General features: G+C 46.1%; 2 protein-coding genes across 2 annotated transcripts; one reads left to right on the top strand and one right to left on the bottom strand.

The window, feature by feature from the left end:
• Nucleotides 1–1,603: 1,603 nt before the first annotated feature.
• On the bottom strand, nucleotides 1,604–3,935 carry LOC120319220 (transcription factor HES-5-like). The gene is made up of 3 exons (XM_039367842.1): nucleotides 3,775–3,935; nucleotides 3,452–3,632; nucleotides 1,604–2,707 (listed from the first exon to the last, which is right to left on the bottom strand). Exons 1-3 carry the CDS (start codon nucleotides 3,838–3,840, stop codon nucleotides 2,472–2,474), a joined length of 483 nt encoding a protein of 160 aa, XP_039223776.1. The 5' UTR covers nucleotides 3,841–3,935; the 3' UTR covers nucleotides 1,604–2,471.
• A 7,137-nt stretch (nucleotides 3,936–11,072) lies between these two features.
• Nucleotides 11,073–16,219, top strand: LOC120319217 (transcription factor HES-5-like). The gene is made up of 3 exons (XM_039367841.1): nucleotides 11,073–11,308; nucleotides 12,074–12,254; nucleotides 13,143–16,219. The coding sequence occupies exons 1-3, from the start codon at nucleotides 11,231–11,233 to the stop codon at nucleotides 13,397–13,399; spliced, it is 516 nt and encodes a 171-aa protein (XP_039223775.1). The 5' UTR covers nucleotides 11,073–11,230; the 3' UTR covers nucleotides 13,400–16,219.
• The last annotated feature ends 4,844 nt before the right edge of the window (nucleotides 16,220–21,063 follow it).

Below are 21,063 nucleotides of genomic sequence, written 5' to 3'. Positions count from 1 at the left end.
CTCCAGTGATGGAGCGCCTACGATTTCTGAATTTATTTCATTTCATTTCATTTCATTCATTCAGCTGGTATCACCACCCATCTCCCATCGGTGCCTTGCTTAAAACTGAAATTAAGATTCAACTGTTTTATCTTAATGGAGACAGTTAATCATTTCTGCCTATCTCGGCCTTTGCCTAAAAATCTTGCTGATTTCTACGGCTGGCTAAGATCACATTTCCTTTTGCAGCCCTTCAGATTGGCGGGTAAAAAAATGTTGCTGACGCAGCAGAGAGATTTTTTTTTTTTAATAAAAATGGAGACTTCAGCTTCTTTAAATGGAAAACAGACAATATTGGTTTTCCCCTGCAGTTACTTCTCTCTGTTTTTAACACCCGGTTACTAAGATCTATGGTTGGTCTCCCTTCCTTTTGCTTCAGATCCTTATCTGTGGGTTTGGAAGGAGGAAGAATTAAAATGAACAACGCTTTTTTCTGAAGTTTTAGTGGTTGGTTGGTTTTTTTCCCCATTCTTTGCTCTTTCTTTCTTTTTTTCTTTTTTTCCTTCTTTCTTTCTTTCTTTCTTTCCTTCCTTCCTTCCTTCTCTTTTTCTTTCTTTCTTTCCTTCTTTCTTTCTTCCTTCTTTCTTTCTTTCTCTTTCCTTCCTTCCTTCTTTCCTTCCTTCTTCTCTTTTTCTTTCTTTCTTTCCTTCCTTCCTTCTCTTTCTTTCTTTCTTTCTTTTTTCTTCTTTCTACTTTGCATTTATAAAAGAGTTTGTATTTCAAACTCTCAAAACTTCCAGAAGTTGGGGGAGTTTTGAATTCAAAATATTCAGGATATTTTGCCCCCAGCGTGGCCCACCTTGCAGGGTTATTGTAAAAGATGGAGAAGAACACTATCCGGCGCTTTTGAACAGAAATAAACCCTTTTTTGCAGGACTTTCATTCCATTTCTGGCCGCTAGAGGGCAGGAATGAAGCGCTATGATTTCAGCCTTTTGCAATCGCCGGAGAGAAGCTTACGATAAATATCTTATTTCAGTGTATAAAGATTGAAGTATTTGATGAATAACTGGCTCAGGAGAGGTTTTTCACCACCACCCCGTCCCCACGGGACATGCCCTTTGTTTCAAACCTCAGAGTTAAACCACCAGCTCTCTTGCCCCACCCAGGATTATGAGTTCTTTTTTTGACCTCTTCTTTTTCAAGCCGCAAGAAATTGGGGATGGGCTATTAACCACTGATTATTAGGGAAATATTATTTCTGGCGGAAAGCAGTCTATGTGTCTGCTAAGAATCGAAAATTGGCATTGTCATTTAACTGGACAGCTATTTGTCTGAAATGGTCTAGGGTTGGACTAGAAGACCTCCAAGGTCCCTTCCAGTTTTATTTTAATTGATGGATTGATTCATTGATTGATTGATATGGTACAGGGTCTCCTGCCTGAGCAGGGGGTTGGACTAGAAGACCTCCAAGGTCCCTTCCAGCTGTATTCTGATTAAAATAGTATAGGGTCTCCTTCTTGAGCAGGGGGTTGGACTAGAAGACTTCCAAGGTCCCTTCCAGCTGTATTCTGATTGATGGATTGAAATGGTCTAGGGTCTCCTGCTTGAGCAGGGGGGTCAGGCTAGAAGACCTCTGAGGTGGGGAGCTGTGTAGGATGCCCCATAGCTACAAAAAATCTAAATATCTGTTGCAGGAAAAGTTGGAAAAAATGGCGTGGAAGAGCATGACATTGGACCTTTTTTAAAAAAACTCTTTTTTTCTTTTTTGAAGGCTCACAAAGCCAGGGAGGATGTATTTATTTATAATTTCCATACACACACACACCCCCAATGAGGCCCAGAAAACAGAGACACGGTTGCCTTTTTCAGGTCTGTATTTATTTTCTCAAACAAACCGCATACACAGTATGCCCACTGCAGAACAAACGCCCCCCCCCCAGACACACCCTCCTTTGTCGTCCCCCTCCAAGACACAGCAACGCTGGTCTGAAAGGAGACGTCCAACTTCCCCCCCCCACACACAGCACCCCACAAACGCAGGCCGTCCTTTTACTTGCCAAATGTATGACATCCAACCATTAAGCACCCCTTCTCTTTAATATAAAGCAAGACGTGGGCTTTTCCTAGGAGAGGAAAAAGGGGTCCCAAACCCACCCCCCTTCGCGGGTGGGTGGGTTGCAAAGCAACTTTTTTTCCCACCAGCTAAACCTGGTTAGAGCAGCAGGGAAACCAGGTTTCTTAACACTCTCCTCACGTGGGACCAGGCGGCTAAAAAGTCCCACCAGCCACCTGGTGCGTTTCCAGGCGGGCCTTTCTCACTTCCCCTGTCCCCTCTGCCAGCCTCACCCTCTGCTTCCCCTCCTCTTGAGAATAAATAATATTCTTTCTTTTTTTTTCCAAAAGGGGAAAGAGACATCAAATCCTTCCCCCAAAAGGAAGGAAACAAAGAGGAGGCCGGCTAATAAATCAAAGGAGAAGAGTCTTCCTTCTTCATCCTCTATTGGACTCGATCCATGGTCGCCAAAGAGATCGGAGGCTCTTGAGAGCGGGTTGCGTCCAATGAGCAGACGACGACGAGGCGGGCAGGGGTGTGTGTTGAAAATGATACATCAGCTTCTTCTGAGTCTGGGGGTGGACTTTGTGAAGGAGCAGGAACCGGGAGACCTCTTGAAGGCATCTGGCGTAGCCTTCTTGGAAGTCCACTTCCCTCTCCTTGGGAGCGGACCCTGTTGGGAAAGCCACCCAAAAAAAATATTGACATTTACTTTTTCTGCATCAAGCTTCTAGTCCCTTTGAAACCCCTTGGGAGGCAAGGTTGACGCAGTGGATCACAAGGGTGCAGGGTGGGGGAAGTGTGCCCATTTTCCAGGCATCCACCGGCTCAAACACGAAACCGGTGCTAAATCACCCCAAACGGGATAAAATTGGTTTTTCTTTGAGTAAAGCACACAAACCCTTTACCCATCCGAACAGGGACATTTAAATTGACTTAAAAGGGTTTCATGACACTGGGTAACAAGGACTTTCTGATCAGCAATGCTGGAATTAAGGAAAGAAAAACTCTCTGCGCTAGATGTTGCTTTGAACCCCATCAAGGTTAGCTAGGGGTTAGTTAGGGCCATCCTACCTTCACCCCACTTGTATTTTGCCTCCTCCCTTGGCTCCCTTTGCTCATTTTAATGTAAATACCCATCCTTTTTGAAACTTTTCACGTTTTATACTGCTGTTTTTAACCTCTCGCTAAGAGTCACCCAACAGTGAGATAGGCAGCATACGCATTTAATAAACCGATCATTAAAAATAAATCAGGCTATCTGTAGCCCAAATGGAAAACAAAAGCGAAAACAAGAGTTGGAAGGGACCTCAAAGGTCTTCTAGTCCAACCCCCCCCGCCCGCCCGCCCGAGCGGAAAACCCTGTTGCCATTTCGGACAAGTGTCTGTCCAGTCTCTTCTTGATTGATTGACACACCTGTACTCTGCCAGCGGCTGTGATGCTTCAGGTAGCCGACGGCCGTTTCAAGGACGTCGGCCTTCTCCAGCTTGGAACCGGCCTGCTGGCTTTGCAGCTGCTTCTCCAGCAGCTGTTTCAGCTGCTCGATGCTGCTGTTCATGCGGTCCCGGCGCATTTTTTCAATCATGGGTTTTCTCAGCTGCCAGAGAAGGAAGGAAGGAGAGAGAGAGAGAAAAAAGGAGGTGCATAAAAAGACTTGAAACAGCATCTCACCTTAAAGTCCGCTGCTTTTTTGTTTTGTTTTTTCTTTACCCCCTCCCCAGTTTTCAATTTCTACTCACTTTGTTTTTCTCCTTAGGGGTCAGCAGCCTGTTTTGGTCCAGGAAGATGAGATTGGAAGGCGTCATCCTTGCTCAGCTAGAGGAGAGGGGGAAAAAAACAAAAAAACTCGCTTTGCAACCCAGATTCTCTCCTCCATCCCATATTTATACCCCCAAACTTTGGTGAGTCTTTTCATCCTCACGGTTTCCCACAGTCCTCAGCCAATCAGGATTAAGCGGACCCTCTGGAAGGAGGGGGGGAGGAAAAAAGGGAGGTGGGAGAGGAAAAAAACCCCCAGTGTGTGTGTGTTTTCCATGCTCCATCAGTGGTCAATAAAGCATAATGACTCTCTCTTTTTTAAAAAAGAAAGAAAAAGAAAAGAGAGCAGGTGGAGAATCCGAGATACGCCAAAAATTAGGGATTATGTCTTCCAAGCGCAGTTGGGGAGCTGGGAATGCGGAGATGGCCATCACCACAAGGCGCGCTTTGCAGCCATTAAAAAAAAAATGGAAAGAGAGTATTTTTTTTTAAAAAAAAAATAAAGCCCCCAAATAAATGCCTGTATTTGGAAACAGGGCCTGCTAAATTCCTGCTAAGTGAGCTCTTGCAAGCGTTTTCTTCCTTTTCTCTTTTGCTCCTGCAGAGAAGCACAAATCCCTGCAGGGAGAGAGCTAACCCCTCAGGAAGAAAGTATGATTTTTAATCTGACATCAATTCCTCTGGAGAAGAGACCTTTCCAGAGGTGAAATTATCTCGATCCCTTCACCTGAGTTGCCAGGAAAGGGAATAATAATAGTAGTAGTAGTAGTAGTAGTAGTAGTAGTAGTAGTAATAACAATAATAATAATAATTGGATCCACACGCAGCAGGGGGATGGACTGAAAGACCTCCAAGGTCCCTTCCAACTCTGTTATTCTGTTATTTGTTTAACCAAAGGCAAGGTTGGCATAACGTAGTTTCCCAAATCACACCAACAGCTACCACGTTGTTGTGAAGACAAGCATTCAAATTTGATTCCTGGTGCGGAATAGAGACATTAGAGCAACAACCTTGGAAGATTTTGCAGAGAAGGTTTGAGTACAATTGTGTACATCGAGTAGAAACAAGAGATATAGATAGATAGATAGATAGATAGATAGATAGATAGATAGATAGATAGATAGATAGATAGATAGATAGATAGATAGACAGACAGATAGATAGATAGAATTGATAGATGGATAGATAGATAGATAGATAGATAGATAGATAGATAGATAGATAGATAGATAGATAGATAGATAGATAGATAGATAGATACAGAGAGAGAGATAAAGATAGATAGATAGAGATGATTGATAGATATATAGATGATAGATAGATAGATATAGATGATAGATAGTGACAACAAAATTATTATTCTATTCTATTCTATTCTATTCTGAATTCTATTCTATTCCTATTCTATTCTATTGATAGATGATAGACAGTGAAAATAAAATTATTATTCTATTCTATTCTGTTCTGTTAATTTCCAGGAGAGGCTGGGAAGTTTTAACAATGGGAAAAACATTGTTTTTCTCTCCCCTCCAAGACTTTAGAAGATAGGATGGGATGTACGTAGGCAATAAAGACATAAAAACCCGGTGCAATTTGCTTCGTCCAGGTCACAGGCCTTTCCAAATTGTAGCCCGGCGTGTGATTTTTAGTGCCCAGCGTGGATTTGAAAGACATTCTTTCTTTCTTCCATGATTGCCAGATGTGTTTTTTTGTTTTGTTTTAAGGCACATGCAAGATTTCAAAAGGGGAAAAAAAACAACAACAACACACCAAAACTTTTCAGTCCTCTTTTCCCAGATGGGCCACCTCCTTTCCCACTGAACACAAAGCCAAGTCAAGGAGTGTAACTAATGTGGGTTTTTGTGAACGGCACACGCCATGGTGTCGAGGGTGGGTGCCATTCAGAAAATGTGTGGGAAACACCGAGGATTTCAAACCAGAACTGAGCGCCTTAGCCATGTGGCAGGGAAGACGGATTCCGGAGTGGGGGGGGGAAGGGATGAGACCTCAGAGGTCTTCTAGTCCAGCCCTCTGTCCAAGAGGAGAAGGCACTCCATTCTGGACACATATCTTTCTTCTTAAAAATCTCCAGTGATGGGGCACCCACAACGTCTGGAGACAAGTTGTTGCGCTGACAAATTGTTGTCAGAGTGTGGAAATTTCTCCTTGGTTCTAGGCTGGGTCTCTCCTGGATTAGTTTCCATCTCTTGGGAATTTAGATCACCATCCTGGATCTGAGGGTGGCCTTAGTAAAACCTGGGGGCTGGACTAGAAGACCTCTAAGACCCCTTCCAGCTCTGTTCTGATTCTGCGTTAAAAATGGCACCTCTCTATTTGGGGCTGGGGGTGGATGGGAAGCCCCAATATTTTGGCAGAAGGAGGAATGAAACAAACAGGGAAGAGGTGGACTAGAAGATCTTCAAGGTCCCTTCCAGCTCTATTCTGATTGATTGATTAATTGATTGAGTTGCTATTGAATAAATAGGAGATTTCCCATCTTCCCTGCCCTCAATTTTATTCTAGAGGGGTTTTTTTTAAATGCTTGTCAGGGCACAGCTGCACCAGGTGATAAACCTTTAACCAACCTTAGCCAAAAAAAACCCTTCACTATGTTTGCTTAGAGAGGTCTGCTGATCTCTCTCCAAAATCAGAATACAGAACAGCAGAGCTGGAAGGGATCTTGGAGGTCTTCTAGTCCAGCCCCCTGCTCAATAGACCCTGTACTATTCAGAAAAATGGTTCTCCCAATCTTTTGTGAGAAACCTCCACAACTTCTGGAGGCAACGTCACTATGGTTTAAACATAGCTTGAAGAAGGCTTGGCTTTGATGTTCCAGAATGACTTCTATGCTCTCCAGTTTGAATGGAGGGATGTGTAGGGGAGAAAAACAGAACAGCAAACGTTGTGGTTGCAAAAAGTGTTTTGATTTCGTTCTTTTTGTTAGGGGAAAATCAATAAGAATAGGACTAAGAACAGGAAAGAATAAGAAGAAAAATAGGAAAAAAGAAAAACAGGGAAGAATAATACGAAAGAATAAGAATGGGAAAAAAATAGAATAAGAAAGAATAAAAATAAGAAACAGAATAGGAATGAGAATAATAGGAAAGCATAAGAATTTTAATAAAAATAGGACAGAATAAGAAGAATAGAGAATACAAGTAAAAAAGGAAGGTATCAAAAGAAGAGTAAGAAAGAGTACGAACAGGAAGGAATAACAGCAAGAACAAATAAGAATAATATAGCAGCTATTATAGTTGTGCTCATTCCTGTTAGATACGCAGTTCCTTTTTCCTCCAAATTTTTTATTAGTTATAAAACACAAATGGAACAAAGATTGGAAAGAGGGAGAAAGAAAGTGATACAAGGTTAAAAAAAAAAAAAGAATAGAAAAGCCGAGATTTCAATGCAGTAGCATACAAAATTCAGTGGCCACCTCAATTTTACACTTTTGGTAGATACAAGCCACACTGTTTTTATAAGATAGGCTGAGTTTTTTTTAATATCAATTAATTAAATAAACTAGTTCACCAAACTTGCAGCACTGCCCATCGGCCCAAAGGGACTCTGATGGGGAATTTTGCTGTCCCCCTCCTCCTCCTCCTCACCCCCCAACCCATTTCATCTCCTCCTCCCCCCCCCTCCTTCCCATGTCTGCCAGGCTGCGGGCAGATGTGGGGCTGGGAGTCTGGGGGGGCAAGCACAAGCTTTGGGCCCCAGGTTTCCCACAGCCCGGCCCCATTCAAGCCATTGAAGGCGGTTGAGAACGGAAGTGTGCCAGGTTACAAGCCGAATTAGCGATGCTCTTTGACTTCCCTTTGTGGCCGGGGTGAGAATCGGGGAGGGGCGTCCCTGGGGAGGGCCATCTGCATCGCATTGACCGGCCAGGGCTGCCAAAAGCCATTGATCACGGCTGCTCAAAGGGGTCTCGGGGAAAGCTTGTCTGCTTCCCCACGCCCTGGCTGAACATCTGGCTGGGTTGGAGGCCAAGGGAAGGAGAAGGGGGATCAGCGGCGGAGAGTCTGAAAGGCCAGGGGAGGGTTTATTTTGGGGGGGGGGAAACTTAAGGGAGCCAGCCAGTCCTTGGTCCCTCCAGAGGAAGGTTGAGGAATCAGAATCAGAATAGAGCTGGGAGGGGCCTCGGAGGTCTTCTAGTCCAGCCCCCTGCTCAAGCAGGAGACCCTAGACCATTCCAATCAATCAGAATAGAACTAGAAGGGACTTTGGAGGTCTTCTAGTCCAGCCCCCTGCTCAAGCAGGAAACTCTAGACCATTTCAATCAATCAATCAATCAATCAGAATAGAACTAGAAGGGACTTTGGAGGTCTTCTAGTCCAACACCCTACTCAAGCAGGAGACCTTAGACCATTCCAATCAGTCAATCAATCAATCAATCAATCAATCAGAACAGAGCTAGAAGGGACCTTGGAGGTCTTCTAGTCCAGCCCCTTGCTCAAGCAGGAGATGCTTTCATACAGTATAACAGAGGTGGAAGGGACCTTGGAAGTCTTCTAATCCAGCCCCTTGCTCAAGCAGGAGACGCTTTCATACAGTATAACAGAGGTGGAAGGGACCTTGGAGGTCTTCTAGTCCAGCCCCCTGCTCAAGCAGGAGAGTAGTCTAGACCATTTCAGATAGGTGGCTGTCCAGGAGAGCCTCTGGATGGCCTTAGAAGGTCTGGATGCCCCCTGATTGTTGACCCCAGGGAGGAAAAACATTCCCAGTTCAATTATCCCAAGTAAAACCCTCTAGGCTGGGTCCACCCATACCTTTTTGGCCCCAAAGTAGGGGACAAAAGTAGGGCACTAGACCTCATGATCTCTTGCTTCCTAGCCTGCTGCCTTAACCTCCCTAGACCCAACGGGCTCCTTACAGGGATGTTGTGTGTGTGTGTGTGTGTGTGTCGGAGGAAGGACCATCCAGGCAGGCTGTGTCTGGCCAGAGGAGAAGGCGGAGGAAGACCAAGGATGGTGAGGAGGCTGGAAAGCCCCCCCCCTCGCATGGCCAACCGCCAGGCTTGGTCCAAAGCTTCCTCGGGGCTTTCCCAGCGGCCCCGGGAGATCCTCAAAGCTCTTTTGAGACCTAATTGATTCTTCCCACCAGGCACCAGGCCGTGCAGCAGGCTGCGCCATTGGCAAAAAGGTCAGCTCTTTCCCAGAGGCAGAGACCCTGCCCCACAGGCTGGCCTTTGTTTCACCCACAGGCCGGCTATTGACGTGCAAAAGAGCTCAAATCCCACCCCCCCCCCAGCTTTTCAGAGTTAATAAAGCAGGAAATAATAAATCCCTCTTAGCCCCCCCCTGGAGAGGAGGGGGCTTGTGGGAATTTGCACGAGGCAGAAAAAAAAAGGCCGGGCATGTGGATTTTTTTGTGTGTGGGGGGGGGGAGAGATGAAATGGGTCAAGAGATTGAGCTGTACCAAGAATGATTATTTTTTTTTAGGGAGGGGGGAGAGAGAGCACACGGGCAAGGTGGAAATGAGGGGGGGGAAGAGATCATGCAACGCAGCCTCCAAGCCTTGGCGAGGGTCTTTCCAATCCCCCCCCCTTTTCTGGAACAAGAAATCCAGATTGTTTGGCACTCTCAACAGAGGCGAAAACTCAACCTTTATTCTCCGATTATCCTTTATTCTTTTTTAATATTTATTTATCTATTAAAATGATACTTTGCCCGTCTCGCTGTTTGATAGGTGATAAATTTTCAGTTTAATTCTCTTCTCCCCATTCCTTCTTGTATTCTCTCTCTCTTTCCTTTCTGGCACTGAGCTGGGTTAAGACTAGATGACCTCTGGGGACCCTTCTCTTCCCTCCGTTTCTTCTCTGGCCATTCCCCCTAGCCCCCCTTTTTTTAACTTACTTCTCGGATCACAGAGGGAGGCTCAGCCAATTTCACTGTATACCTGCTATCCTTTGATAATAAAGGGTTTATTATTTATTTTATTATTTATTATATTATCCTTAAACCAGCTACTTTGGGTCCCCCCCAGCATGAAAAACAGACTCTCTGCTTCCCTGGAGCCTCTAAAATGGGTGGTCTTCTCTTTCTGTGTGTGTGTGTGTGTGTGTGTGTGTGTGTGTGTTTTTGTCTCTGTGTGTGTTTCCTTGGCATCCACGGGATTCCCCCCCCCTTGCAGGAACCACGTGGTGTTTGCAGCGGGCCATAGATGTCCCATCAAGGGCTGGGTGGGTTTCAGCTTGTCCGCCTTTCCCACACTCCCCCCCTCCTTGTTAGCACAATAGAAGTGTGCCTTGGCACAATCAGAGACATTAGTAACAGTGCTTGAACCTCAATGGTGGGTGGGGGCAGGCCCGGTCCCAAAAGACCATCTGGTTAGTGGTGTCAAACCCACATGGCCAGTTGGACGCGCTTTGATCTGCCCCGCAGCCCCTTTTAAAACGAGACTTTACAACGTTGAGCTGGCTGGACTTCAACTCCCAGAATTCCCCAACCAGTGAATTTAACTGATTGAACTGGTCCCGTCCTTGTCCAAAGGGTGTGGCTGAATCTGGGGCTTGATCCAATTCCTTCTTAGGAACTAGCTCCTTAGGGAGGCTGGGTCGAAGCCCCCAAGTTTGGAACTTTTCAGCCTACCTGGCAGGCACGTTGTGAGAGTCAAGGGCCATCACTGGAGATTTTTAAGAATAGATTGGACAGCCATTCGTCACAAGTGGTCTAGGCTAGGGACTCCTGCCTGAGCAGGGGGTTGGACTAGAGGACCTCCAAGGTCCCTTCCAAGCTCTATTCTGATTGATTGATTGATTGAAATAGTCTAGGATCTCCTCCTTGAGCAGGGGGCTGGACTAGAAGACCTCCGAAGTCCCTTCCAGCTTGATTCTGATTGATTGATTGAAATGGTCTAGGGTCTCCTGCCTGAGCAGGGGGCTGGACTAGAGGATCTCTGAGGTCCCTTCCCACTCGGCTATTGCTATCGTATTGTCCAGGATGTGGAGCCCTGGTTCCTGCCTGCTTTTCTCTCCTGCGCTTCCCAAAGGAAGCCGACTTTAACCTGGCTAGCCCCTCCGAGTGGGACTTCCATCATAGTTCAGGAATGCTACTCATCCCCAATCAAGGGGGCTGCTCAGAAAAGAGGGAGGGGGGGCTTTGGTGATAGAGATTTCCCCCCCCCCCCGCCCAGCAATTCTGGCACCTTTGCCATGGGAGGCTGTGCATCCTGGCCCAGGCAGAAGGTGACTCTCTCGCAGGCATTGAAAACCAGTCTAGCGTGGGCTAAGGGGTGCCTCCTCCGGGCTCCCGCCACGAGTCTGGATCGACCAGGGGGGAGTGTGGGAAACGCCAACTTGTGGGAAACTCACAAGGCTTCCCCCAGCCAAGGGTGGGTATAAATAGAGGGGGAGCCAGGAGCAGGGCTTGAGCTCCCATCCGGCGGATCCAACCCAACGGCCTTTCATCGGCTCGCTCTTCTCTTGCTGACCGACAATAATGGCCCCCGCTGCTGGTAGCCCCCGATGCCTCTTGCGGGTGGAGGAGGAGAAAATGCTGGCCAAGGAAAAAAACAAGGTAATGGGGCACCCTGCAAGCTGTGCACGCCAGGGTTTGTTTGTTTGGTTTTTGTTTTTTAACAAATTGGATCATTGTTTGGGTGAAATGGTCTAGGGTCTCCTGCCTGAGCAGGGGGTTGGACTAGAGGACCTCCGATGTTCCCTTCCGACTTTGTGATTCTGCAGTTCTGTTAGCTCTGCATCCCTGGCAAGCCTCCTTGGGCTTCCCGGCTGGATGTCCATCCAGGTTGGCTGTTAGCAAGTTAAAAAATAAAATAAAATCAAATAAATCCAAATAGGGTGTGATTCAGAGATGCAGTTTTTGAAGGAAGAGAGGAAGAAAGAAAAGAAAGAGAGAGAGAGAGAGAGAGAGAGAGAGAGAGAGAGAGAAAGAAAGAAAGAAAGAAAGAAAGAAAGAAAGAAAGAAAGAAAGAAAGAAAGAAAGAAAGAAAGAACTTCTGCAAGGAAAAAAGTATCCAGTTGCAGCTATCTAGAGGAGGATGTTTGCCCAGTAGAATCCTAGAGGTCATCCAATCCAACCCCCTGCTTAGGGGACAGCTTGTTGTTCTCCTCTGTTTGAAGGCCTCTCCTAAAAAAAGACAGAAAAATCTCAAACTGATTGCAGGAAACATAGTTTTTCTAAAGGGAGGAAAGTTTTTTTCCCCCCCTCTTCCCTCCAAGTTTTATGACTACTGCTTCCTAGGTTTTGTGTTTAGCTTGAAGTTTTAATCGTTCTTTCTTTTCTTTTTTCCTTCCTTCCTTTTTTTTCTCCCCCCCCCCCCAGCTGAGGAAACCAGCTGTGGAGAAAATGCGCCGTGACCGAATCAACCACAGCATCGAACAGCTGAAAGTTCTGCTGGAGAGGGAATTCCAGCGTCATCAGCCCAACACCAAGCTGGAGAAAGCTGACATTTTGGAAACGGCCGTCAGTTACCTGAAGAAACAGCGTCAGATGCACGAAGCAGGTTAAAAAAAATGCAAAAACTGGGGTTGATCCTCTAAGCGCCCGGCGTTTTTAATTATTAGATGCAATAGCACGCAAATGACCAGGAAGGGAGGGATGATTTTAAAGCCTCTGATGAGTCAATCAAATGCCATGAATCCATTTGGCCAACCAGAACTTGGGATAATAGGTTCCCGAGTTAAATCTCAGACTCACCAAGCCGTAAAAGGAGGGACCCTTGGAGATCATCTAGCCCAGTGGTTCTCAACCTGTGGGTCGGGACCCCATTTGGGGTCGAAGGACCATTTCACGGGGGTCGCCAAACAACGCAGTCCGCCATTTGTCCCCCCCTTTTCCTTAGCTGTGCTCCTCCCTTTTATTCTATTGGCTTTGGAAAACCAATAGAATAGACTCTCTCGAATAGAGTCTAATTCTATTGGCTTTCCAAAGCCAATAGGAATTGTCCAGGCGGTCTCTGCCCTGCTGAGCCCGCCAAAAGTCCCCTTCTGCAAACGGCGCTGCACCAGTTGAGTAGTCCTCGACTTACGACCGGTTGAGTAGTCCTCGACTTACGACCGGTTGAGTAGTCCTCGACTTACGACCGGTTGGGGGTCGCGGCATTAAAAAGGTTGAGAACCACTGCTCTAGCCTAACTCGTCTGGGAATCCCTCCAGCTGCGCTCAGGGGAATAATCACTCACTTTCCTGTTTGAGGTGGCCTGGTTCAGATTACATTTGCAAGCCAGGATCTTCACGAGGGGGGGGTGTCAATAAACCTGGTTATTCAATGAACCCCTTGTCTTCCTGAATTGACCCATATATGGAGATTTCATTCAGTTATCCAACTTTTTTTTTTTTTTTTTTGCCTCCGAGATAATTGACGGTGGTCTCCTCCTCTTCTTTCTCTCTAGCCCCGGGTGCGAAACACCCCGAACTTGACTTCAACACGGGCTACCTGCGCTGTTTAAGGGAAGCCTTTTATTTCCTCTCCTTCTGCCAGCCCAAGGGGGAGAGCCAAAGCCGGCTGATCAAGCATTTCTGCCAAATGCACAACATCCCCGACGACGCCACTTTCTCCCTCCTCTCGTCTCCGGCACCCAAGAGACCCTCTGCGGCGGAGAAGAGGCCTCCCCCACCGGCCTCGGCGTTCCTCTGGAGACCGTGGTAGAGCTGCCGCCCATCCCAGCTGAAGACCAGCCAGGGGGGCTTTTCCAGATTGGAAAGGGCCCTCTCGGTCCACTTAGGAAACAGTTGGTTTCCACCCAGGAGAAGAATTTAAGTAGTGTGTGTGCATATGTGTGTGTGTGTGTGTGTGTGTTTTTCTCCGTTATTGGAGAAGAGAGAGAGAGCGAGTCCTCTCCCCCCCCCAGTTTTTTTTTCCTTCATAGTGAAGGGATGAGTTCTGCAGGAACAGAGAGATAATTTTTTTTTATCTAACTCTCTTTCTTTCTTTCTTTCTTTCTTTCTTTCTTTCTTTCTTTCTTTCTTTCTTTCTTTCTTTCTTTCCTTTCTTTCTTTCTTTCTTTCTTTCTTTCTTTCTTTCTTTCTTTCTTTCTTTCTTTCTTTCTCTTTCTTTTCTTTTCCTTTCAGGGCAAAGCTCCAGGCTATATCAAACCCAGTGGGTTTAGGGTCTGGGGGGGGGGCATTGGGAGAGGGGCTTCTTCTCATCCAGTTCTGGAAGCTTTGCTTTGCAAAAAGAGAGAGAGAGAGGAGTGGCTGAAAGACTGTGGGAATCTCTGGGAAATGGGAGGTCCTTCGGAAAAAAGGGTGCTTTGGGGTTTTCAAGGTGTGGTTTGAATCAAAAAGTTTACTTCCTTTCTTCTCTTCCTTTTCTTTCCTCTCTCCCTCCCTTGCTTCTTTTGTTTTTTTATGCCTTCTTTTTTCCTTTCTTCCTTTCCTTTCTTTCTGTCCTTCCCTTCTCCCATCCCTTCTCCTTCCTTCCTTCCTCCCTCCCTTCCATCTCCTCTTCCTTCCTTCCTTCCTTCCTTTCCTTCCTTCCTCCTTCCTTTCTTCCTCCCTCCCCTTCTCCTAACCCTTCCCTCTTCCCATTTTTAAGGGACCGCTTTCCTGCAAATCCTGTAATTCCTCGGGAGATGGGTCTTTTCAATGTTTCTTTCATTTTTGTCAGAAATCCGGCTGCCTTTTGTGAAGGCTCTGCTAGCTTATGTATCTTTAATAAGGAAAAAAAAAAAGGAACATGGGTACGACAGTCTGCGCTGGCTGGAAGTGACCCAGCCAGAGGACTTTGTGTTTTGACGATTTCAGAATATTGCTGTGATTTAAATTCCTCTGATGCCAATTAAATATATGTATATAGATATATATATATATACACACATACACACGTGCGTGCGTGCGTCTACATCTCTGCGGGCAAATTCTTCCTTTCAGATTCCGGAATAGTTCATGAAACAAATGCAAAACACAAATGGGGCTGTCTTTGGAAGGGAACCATAAGAGGGACTGTGATTTAGGGGGTAGACTGCGCCTGTACATGGCAGTTCCATTGCCGGAGCAAAAGCCATTACTTTTCCATTCAGTTTGGGAAGACTGGGTTTATTTTAAAGTATTGAAATTATTTCGGATCCGTTCTTGGGGGGGTGCCAAAAACATCCCGTTCAATTGCCCCCCCCCAAATTGGTGATATGGAGCAACTAAAAACAGGAACGCAGCTAAATGAAGGAATGAAGAATCCTTGATTCAAATCAACTGCCATGAATCAATTTGGCCAATCAGATCTTGGGATAATAGGCTCCTGAATTAAATCGGAGAATTCACCGACCCATAAAATAAGGGGTCCTTAGAGATCATCTATTCTAGCCTAACTCGCTGGGAATTCCTCCAGCTGCCATAATAGCTGACTTTCCTGGTTGAGGTGACATGATTAGGATATATTTGCAAGCCAGGATCTTCAGTAACCTGGTTACTGAATTAACCCAGTTCTTCCTGAATTGACCAGTATGGATATTTTATTAAGTTATCAAATAGCAGCACGTCAGGCTAAAATACACACCCAAATTAATCCGTGCCAAATTTAATGTATGGTTAGGCAGAGTTTCTCGACTTTAACCGTTTTAAGATGTGTGGACTTCCAACTCCCAGAATTCCCCAGCCAACACAGAGGAGAGGAGAAGAGAGGAAAGGAAAGGAAAAAGGAAGAGAAAGAGAAGGGGAGGAAAGAGAAAGGAGGGAAAAGGAGAAGAGAAAGGAAAATAAAGGAAGAAGTGAGAAAAGGGGAAAGGAAAGGGAGAAAAGAGGAAAAAAAGGAAAATTAAATAATAAAATAATAAGATGGATGTGATGACAAGATAGAAATTCTTTTTAAAAAAATAGCTGCAGCCTGGGAGGGGGGGAGGTTGTTTGATTATTTTTTTGCCACGCAAATCCCATCATCCTTGTCCCTTGCCCCCTCAGACTGATGGGAATGGTAGTCCAAATCCCCCGCCAAGTAGATGGGCTTTACGCCTTTTGAAAGGCCTGCAACCTCCGCCCGATTCCCATCCAGCCACCTTTTCCTGGGGGCTCCGGAGGGGGGGGGAAGCAATCTTTATGATGTTGACTCTCCCCCCTCGGAGGCCTCTCTGGATAATAGCCCCCTATTAACCCCCACCCCATCCCACCCCCATTGTTTTCTGGGCATTTCCCACACTTTGGCATCCCTTGAAACAGTTCGCCAATGGAAACACCCAAAAGAAAAGGTGCGGCGGTTTCTATCCACCCCAGTGGAAAAACGGGCCTATGAAGATCAAATTGTTTTCTCTGAAGACCCTTTCCAAAAATCTGGGAACAGCCAGAACAGCTCCCCCCCCCATCTCTCTCTCTCTCTCTCTTTTTTTTTTTTTTCTTGGAAATCCAGCAAGCTGTCCCGGTCAGTTTCAGCCTTCTCAGTCTGAAATGACTTCTGTTTTTCTACTTTGTGGTGATCAAGTGGCTTGAGGAAACCCCCCCCCCCAAATTTCTCAGGGAAGGGACCTTGGAGGTCTTGTAGTCCAACCCCCTGCTCAAGCAGGAGATCCTAGATCATTTCAATCAATCAGAATAGAGCTGGAAGGGACCTTAGAGGTCTTCTAGTCCAGCCCCCTGCTCAGGCAGGAGACCCTACACCCTTTCTGACAGAGGGCAGTCCAGTCTCTTTTTGAAAGCTTCTGGGGCAAGTTAAGGTCGTAAAACGGGGCGAAACTCACAACCACCATCTATCTCGCTTAGCAACAAAAACGTTGGGCTCCCTTGCGGTCGTTAAGACGAGGACTAGCTTTATTTATCCAAAATCTGACACCCTGGCATTTATTTCTACGAATCCTGCTTTCCTCTTTTGGGGGCCTCTCCTTAAAAACTCCAGATCCTTTAAAAAAAAAATTAAAAGGGGGATTTTATTTTATTTCTCCCCCCCCCCTCCAAGTTGGGGCAAGGAAGGTTTGTGCCCACCCGCCCTTGTTACCTCTGTCTGCAAGGGGTGACTGGGAGGACGCCACGATCTGATGCTCGGGGCGGCTGGCGGTGTGATCCCGTAAAAATCCCTTTTCCCACACCGGGTCTCATTCATGGGATTAAAGGGCCCAACAAAAGACATGAGCCGGGAGCATCTGGCTTGCTGCCTGCAGGGATCAGATTCGGGAGAGGGAAGGTGGGCGGATGGGTGGTTGGGAGATTAATAATAATAATAATAATAATAATAATAATAAAGTTGGAAGGGACTTTGGAGGTCATCTAGTCCAACCCCCTGCTCAGGCAGGAAACCCTATACCATTTCAGACAAATGGCTGTCCAGTCTCTTCTTAAAAACTTCCAATGTTGGAGCATTCACCGCTTCTGGAGGCAGGTTGTTCCACTGGTTAATTGTTCTAACTGTCAGGAAATTTCTCCTTAGTCCTAAGTTGCTTCTCTCCTTGATCTCCTTCAGCTTCATCCTTGTGCGAGCCAAAGACCCCGAGTGGGACCTTGTCGAAACATCGCCAATATACTCTCAATTTTGCTGTTTGACTATGAGATGCCTTTCTTGGCATGGGCAAGCTTTAGAGACCCACAGAACGCTATGTGTGTGTGTATATATATATATATATATATATATATATATATATATATATATATATATATAGGTCTTTGGTTGTTCGGGTTTTCTCCCGCGTAAAATTGGAAGTGTCTTGGCAACGTTTCGACGAAGTCACATTCGTCATCTTCAGGCTGGTGTTTTTAGCTTCTTGCTTTGAGCAGCAATGTGTGGTTTTAGCTGTTTCTTCCTTTTAACTGCCAGTGAGGGTATGAACTGATTGGATGGGAGCTTGGCTGTGTTCTGATTGGGTGGAGGTGTGTTCTGAATGGTTAGGGGCTTGGCTGTGCTCTGATTGGCTGGGGGAGTGTTCTGTTTGGTTGTGCTCAGGTTAGTCTGAGTTGCAGAGGGGTTTAAGATTTTGGGGTTAGGGAGTCGTTTGTCAATAAGGGCAGGTTTCCAAATGGCTGGTAGGCGGGAGGTATCATCTCGCTTGTTCATGCTGTGTGGGCGTTTTTCTATCTCGATGGCTTCTCTGATTATTCTGTTATTAAAATGTTCACTTTTGGTATTTTTAAAGTGAACATTTTAATAACAGAATAATCAGAGAAGCCATCGAGATAGAAAAACGCCCACACAGCATGAACAAGCGAGATGATACCTCCCGCCTACCAGCCATTTGGAAACCTGCCCTTATTGACAAACGACTCCCTAACCCCAAAATCTTAAACCCCTCTGCAACTCAGACTAACCTGAGCACAACCAAACAGAACACTCCCCCAGCCAATCAGAGCACAGCCAAGCCCCTAACCATTCAGAACACACCTCCACCCAATCAGAACACAGCCAAGCTCCCATCCAATCAGTTCATACCCTCACTGGCAGTTAAAAGGAAGAAACAGCTAAAACCACACATTGCTGCTCAAAGCAAGAAGCTAAAAACACCAGCCTGAAGATGACGAATGTGACTTCGTCGAAACGTTGCCAAGACACTTCCAATTTTACGCGGGAGAAAACCCGAACAACCAAAGACCTATATACAAATACCCGCGAAAACCTCAGAAAACAAATATATATATATATGTATATATATATATATAATTTTTGTGTGTGTGTGTGTGTACGGGTGTGTGTGGGTGTAGGTAGCGCTTGACCTCCAGGACGTTTCCGACGCCAAGCTCCCACAATCCCATAATAATAGCCCGGGCTATTTCCCACGTTTTTTGGGGGGTTTTTTTTTGATCTTTGGAGCCCTTCTTGTTATTCAAACCGACCACCTGCTCCTCAGGGATCGGGCTATTCTCTCGCGTTGATTCACAGTTAATTTACCATCCCATAATGTACGAGTTTGCTATTGTCCAGCAGAAGGGTGAGGATTGGACAGGAGTGTGGGAAACGCCAAGCCTGGCTGAACCCAGGCTCTTGAATGCCACCGCCAGGGTATAAAGAGAAGTCTCTCTGTTTCCCCACCGCACTTACAAGCCAGAGATTGGCTTGGAATGCTGGTTTGGGTAGCCGGCAAGTAAGTATCTTAATTTTTTTTTTCTCTCGCTTTTTCCCACCTGGAGTCTTTCTAAGTTTGGCTAAGAGCAGGAAGAGGTGGACTCGGAAGGGAAGAGAGACAGAGGGGGGGTCTAATTGTCTGTCTCTGCTTGTTTGTGCTGTAGCAAGTAGCCAGGATGGACAAAGTGAAGCCATGATGGTACAGAAGCCAGCATGTGAAAGAGGGATGAAGAATGACTTCTGTAGAGACCACTTTGGGAAGAACTGAGACTTGATCATCAGGTCCCCAAAATACAGCCATGGTGAGTGGACACTGATTATTTCTTTTCCTTCCTTCCTTCCTCCCTCCCTCCCTCCCTCCCTCCCTCCCTCCCCATTTCCTTCCTTTCCTCTCTCTCCATCCTTTCCTTCCTCCCTCCCTTCCTTTCCATCTCTTTCCTTCCTTTCCTTCCTCTCCTTCTATCTCCTTCCTTCCTTCCCGCCTTCCCTTCCCGCCCTCCCTGTCCTTCCTTCCTTCCTTCCTTCCTTCCTTCCTTCCTTCCTTCCTTCCTTCCTTCCTTCCTTCCTTCCTTCCTGAGATAAGAACCAGGACAGAGCAAAACCACCTTTTTTCAATAACTGAGTCCTTTGTTACCTGTCCCAGAATCACGTCTTTAAATTCTATTTTTTTTTTCTTTTTACTTTTTCACAGGGAGAATAGATTCCACCTTGAACCGGGACCATGGCACCGTCTCGGCAAAGACTGCGCAGATCCCAGCTCTCTGCTGGACCAGCTCTTAAATCTTTTCCCTAGTCTTACGACAACGCTGATCAAGAACACGGCTTCCCCCGAAGGGACCGACTCAGAAAGACATCGGGGCCAGAAGCGAGTTTGGGACTGGGCGGGATTTTCTCGGACCCCTGCCAGATAATCCAGAGGGCTTGATTTGCTGTATGCATTGCCATTCTTGGTAGCTTTAAGCGAGGCGGACTTCAACTCCCAGAATTCCCCAGCCAGCTGAGGAATTCTGGGAGTTGAAGTCCACCCCTCTTAAAGTTGCAAGGCTGAGAAACACTGCGCTAAGCAGTAGGGCCATTGTCCCACGTTAAGATATGCCTCCCTTCCCTTCCATCTCCTTCCTTCCTTCCTTCCTTCCTTCCTTCCTTCCTTCCTTCCTTCCTTCCTTCCTTCCTTCCTTCCTTCCTCACTCCCTCCCGCCCTCTCTCCTTCCCATCTCCTTCCTTCCTTCCTCCCTCCCATCTCCTTCCTTCCTCCCTCCCTCCCTCCCTCCCTCCCATCTCCTTCCTTCCTTCCTTCCTCCCTCTCTCCCTCCCATCTCCTTCCTTCCTTCCTTTCTTCCTTCCTTCCTTCCTTCCTTTCTTCCTTCCTTGGGAAGCTTTTTAGATGTTCTATGAGATTTGTACACTGCATTTATCTGCCAAGATGACATGTTTATTGCAATGCTAATAATTCCAAGAACATTCTTGGAAGTGGTTTGGCTTTCGAAACGGGAGCGCTTCTGTTCACCAAGTTGAACAAAGGCCTTTGATGAAGGGCCAAGCTAAGTTGTGTGTCCTTATAGGAACCAGGGAAACAGCCCCGTGGGCTGGTTTTTGTTCGGGCAAAGTTGAAGGGCGGGGATGTACAAATTGTATTTCCACTCACTCTTTTTTTTTTTCTTTGGCTGGGGTGGGGGTGGTTTATACAGATGTACTTGTTTTATAGTCCTTGCAGGACGGAATTGTTGTTGATGTATTGTAAACATGCGTCGGAATTTGTACCCCGCTACAAGGGGGCACAGTTTTAAGCTTTTGCACAGCAATGGGGAAGAGGAGAAAAATAAATAAAAATCTGTTTTTCAGCCACGTCAGTGCATCCAAGTGCCTTATTCTGAGCAGGATAAGGAGGGGTTGGACTAGAAGACCTCCAAGGTCCCTTCCAACTGTGTTATTCTGTTGTTATGGGTGGGATGCTCTAACTTTCTTAGCTGAGTGGAGAATCTAGCCAATTGTGAATGTACTGAAGCCATCATGGCTTAGGGTGTTGCAAAAACAACTGTTGTGTCCAGTGATGTTTACCCCCAAGTTAGTCTGCAGTTTTAGAATGAATGTAGAACTGTTGATTGCATTTGCACACTGCATTTCGACCTTGGTTACTACAAAGTTGCAGAAGAGCAAAACCGTGTTCTTTTTAATTAAATTAATTTCATTACAGTTTACAGAAACATTTCTGTTCGTAGATTGCATGGCATTTTGGGGGGGGGGGTAAAGAAAGGAAAAACCGAAACATAACCCAAATATAAAATGACAAACTTAACATTCTCAGATTTGCTGCCAGCCACCCAGCGAAGGCCTTTTTCCAT

This window comes from Crotalus tigris, unplaced genomic scaffold (assembly GCF_016545835.1).
Source record: "Crotalus tigris isolate CLP2741 ecotype Arizona unplaced genomic scaffold, ASM1654583v1 scf7180000020588.15403103151:6194809, whole genome shotgun sequence".
NCBI lineage: Eukaryota > Metazoa > Chordata > Lepidosauria > Squamata > Viperidae > Crotalus > Crotalus tigris.
The sequence above is the reverse complement of the archived record's forward strand: the minus strand, read 5'-3'. Positions and strand labels throughout refer to the sequence as shown.